We start from the raw sequence: 4,041 nt of genomic DNA, 5'->3' as shown, positions 1-4,041 counted from the left end.
TAGCTAGGTGTATTGTACATATATTTCCCTTGCTCCCACTTCTTCAAACAACCGACAACACTTTTCCCCTCTTTCAATTCAAATATAATAGTGCTAGTAAGAGTAGTGGAATATTGACGGTGTAAAAAATATTTATATAATCATGTTCAAGTTGTATAAATGATATATACATGTAATCATTTTTTTAATGTGAGATTTGAAATCTTAAAAATAAGATATGTTATTTGTTATAATAGGGTAAAGATAACTCGATGACATTAACAATGTATATTATGTAAATTCATTCATAACTCATAAGCATCATTTGATAATAGGGTCAAAAATGAAAACTAACATGTTACTATTACGGATGGTTGAGTCGGTGTAATAGGTGATATCTTATAAGAAAGGCTAGGGATTGATTTTATCTGCCTATGATATATCAGTCGAATTCGTCACACCAGACTTGCTTAGTGCGGTTTACATTTTCTATGTGGTTTATAAGCTATTGTACAAGTAAATTTATTTAGTGCAAACTCAAAGAATAGCGACCACGAATTTTCCAAAGAGAAAAAAAACCTTTAATAACTTAAATTCGTATAGTAATAGTTAGAGTTCTTTTCAAGGTTGAAACTAAAATATTATATGCACAAACTTTAAGGGATTCTTTGAGTAGGATTAGTTTTTATGAGAATTAAAGTAGGAAGTAACAACCAATAAGAAATAAACTATAAGAAGATGATACATCATGTTATATTCCATATTATTATTATTACATGGGGCATGATGAAAATTAAAAGAAAAAACATATAACAAAGCTAGCTAGTAGTTTTATATATATCCTCATGATCATCAAATGTTAATACATGATTAGTCTAGAAAATCCCAATGAACAATTTTTCACATCAACCCATCAAAGGGTATTAGAGGGACCCAAAAAAAAATAAAAATAAAAATGAAGAGAGTTAATCCAATCAATGCACAATAATCTCTGAATTAATTAAGTAGTGGAAGGTATGAGAGGGTCTGTATCAAGTGAAGCAGCTGCTGATTTCATCAAATCATCTTCCACTTTATTGCACAAAATCTCTTCAAGATTATTACTATTATTATTATTACTCTTTTTTTTCTTCTTTTTCTTGTCCAAATTAGGCATTGTCACTGGCAAAGAAGTAGAAGTTGATTGTGTTAACTGTTTTGACCTTTCAACTTGAAGTTTCCAATCAGTTTTGCACAATACATAAAGCATTAGTATTGCACATGAGGCCTGTGCTGCAAGTAACCCAATCCATAATCCACCAAACCCCTTTTTCAATAGAAATCCAACAAGTATAGCTACTGGCATTCCAACAACATAAAATGAGCCCAAATTAATATTTGCACCAATTGTAGGCCTTGCACTTCCTCTCAACACACCACAACCTGTTGTTTGTGGACAATTTCCCAATTCACAAAGCCCTACAATTGGCAATGCAATTGAAGTCAACTTAAGTATCTCAACATCCTTAGTAAAAAATCCACCCCATTTATGCCTCATCAAAGTTGTAAACAACATTGCCCCTAATCCCAATGCCATTGCACAAAAAAGGGAAACAATCATCGATATCCGGGCCCTACCAGGCCGGTTAGCACCAAGCTCATTCCCAACTCGAGTTGAAACACCAAGGCTTAGGGAAGATGGGAAGACGTAGACTAAAGAAGTAGTTTGGATTAATATCCCCATAGAAGCAATTGTTGCTTTAGGATTAGCCAATAGTCCACATAACAATATCATAAACTCATACCACCACCACTCTAGACAAACAGAAACACACGTTGGAATCGCCAACGCCATCAATGAGGACCAGCCCCGAACACAATCCATGCTCGGGGCAACCCAAGAATCCTTATATACACCGGAAAAGTAAACAAAGGAGCAGAGCAAGAGAAAAAAGTTCAAATTAGTTAAGACCATAGCTAGAGCAACACCAGCGATACCCAAATCACAATATCGCACGAGGAGGAAGTTGAGTGGGACATGTAGTAGTACGGAAATACCAGAACAATAAGTTAAAGGTAATGTAATATTTTGTGTCCTAAGGTAAATCCTAAGAGGATGAAGTAAAGATAGGAAAAAAAGGTCAGGAATTGCAAAGACAATGAAAGTATGGGCCATATTTGAAATATCTTCATCTTGACCACACCATAAAAGTATTCTTTTCATGTTTAGCCACATGAAAGAGATAGGGATTGAAGTCGAAAGTAAAAGAAGTACTGTTCTTTGAAGGGTGATTCCAAGAAGTTTCATTTGTTTAGCACCATAAGCTTGTCCACAAATTGGTTCCATTCCCATTGCTAAACCAGAGATGACAGAGTAACCAGTTATATTAGCAAAACCAATAGAAAGAGACCCTCCTGCTAGCTCAAGTTCACCTAAATATCCAAGAAATAGCATGGAGATCATGGATCTTGAATAAAGTACCAGCCCTGTTATTGCTGTTGGTCCAGCAATCTTACCTATTTCTTTCATTTCTTCAAAAGCCTGAAATGTTTAAACAAAAAGTAAGTTTTAGTGTTATAGGGAAGTGTAAAGATATGACACGCAGACTATCGATCCATTTCCTAACCAATGTGAGACTGTCACATAAAAAAAAGAAATTTTACATGCATATATATACATATTTGTATATATATGTGTATGGTGGTTGGTTGAGGTGGAAGGAAAGATTTTTAGCAAAAGAACTCAAAAAATACTAGTATATTGTGAGTTAAGAAGTACTTGAACTTGCAATTTAAAAAAAATTCTTGAACTTGCTTTACCACTAAACAAAAAGGTTCCTTAGAGTTGTAAGGGTTAAAGAAATTTATATATATATATATATATATTGTAATTTTTCAGCGAACTGAACCCTTGAGCTAATGTAACTCAGTTGGGGTATAGGGGGAAAAGTTATTTATTTTTTATTTTTTTTATATGTATATATTTACCTCAGATGGGGTTGGCCATTTATGAAGTTGTTCTTCTTCATCATCAACTTGAACATCAATTGGTTTGTTTGAGTTCACAAAATGGACTTTTTCATTGGAGACAAAGGAGGATGGAGAAGAAGGCTTTGGGTTGCACATAGTTTTCTCTATCTATATTTCTATCCTAGTTTCTTTCTTGCTTTGTGTGAAGAGATTGGTAGGCTTGAAGATGCAATAGTAGACTAGTAGAGATAATAAATATTATGGTTTTGTGGGCAACACAAGGAGAAAAAAGGGAAAAGAGAAATAAATAAATAAATATATTAGAGAGAGAAACCTTTTTAATGAGGTATATATGTTTTTGTTGTTTTAGAGCTTTGAATGCAAGTAAGGGTGCAACCAAGATGTGTAGTATATATATACATGCAAGAATTTGACCCTACAATAGACGTGTCCTTATATGAGCTAGGATGCTCAATTTTGCCAATAAAATGCGGCTCTTGGTGAGAAGAGAGATTGGGGTGGGGTGGGGGCCGAGGCGGAGCTATAATATTAAGTACGAATTCAAATGAATCTAATAATTTTTTCCTTAGATAATATATTCGTATTAGAAAATCAATAAAATAGTACAAATATTTGATTGTGAATTCAGTAATTATGATCATAAACTTCAAATTCTGATTTTGACGCTTAGTGGGGGCCGGGCCTATCTATCTTGTCATTCTACTTTCTTTTCTTACAATAAAAATAAAATTCTATCTTTGATTCTTTTTCTTACTTAAATGAGATGGAATGGACGTGTGGCCTTATGAAAAGGTAGGGCCTTGTCCATTTCAAAAGGCTATGAATTGGAGCTTTTTCCATCTTGTCTTAGTAGTAATATAAGCTATAGTAGAAAGTAAATAGTAATAATTAAGTATTCCTAAGAAAGAGGGTGATGTTGGTCCATGAATAAAAAATGCATTATAGAATAATTTGTTAATGGGCATATTAGTGTTTCACCGTCCAAACGGCTGCACTTGAAGAAACCTGCATGGTTTTATGAGTTTTGTTCAAGTGTCAATGCCCTATTGGCAATTTATATATTAATGTTGGAGGATTATACCCTATAGTTAA

At 33.6% G+C, this 4,041-nt stretch overlaps 1 protein-coding gene across 1 annotated transcript; it reads right to left on the bottom strand.

The window, feature by feature from the left end:
* Positions 1-743: 743 nt before the first annotated feature.
* LOC125857028 (protein DETOXIFICATION 48-like) lies at positions 744-3,308 on the bottom strand. The gene is made up of 2 exons (XM_049536696.1): positions 2,947-3,308; positions 744-2,500 (listed from the first exon to the last, which is right to left on the bottom strand). The coding sequence occupies exons 1-2, from the start codon at positions 3,082-3,084 to the stop codon at positions 980-982; spliced, it is 1,659 nt and encodes a 552-aa protein (XP_049392653.1). The 5' UTR covers positions 3,085-3,308; the 3' UTR covers positions 744-979.
* Positions 3,309-4,041: the final 733 nt, after the last annotated feature.

This window comes from Solanum stenotomum, chromosome 2 (assembly GCF_019186545.1).
Source record: "Solanum stenotomum isolate F172 chromosome 2, ASM1918654v1, whole genome shotgun sequence".
In the NCBI taxonomy this organism is placed as follows: domain Eukaryota; kingdom Viridiplantae; phylum Streptophyta; class Magnoliopsida; order Solanales; family Solanaceae; genus Solanum; species Solanum stenotomum.
Note: the sequence above shows the minus strand (reverse complement) of the source record. Positions and strands in the feature narration are given on the sequence as shown.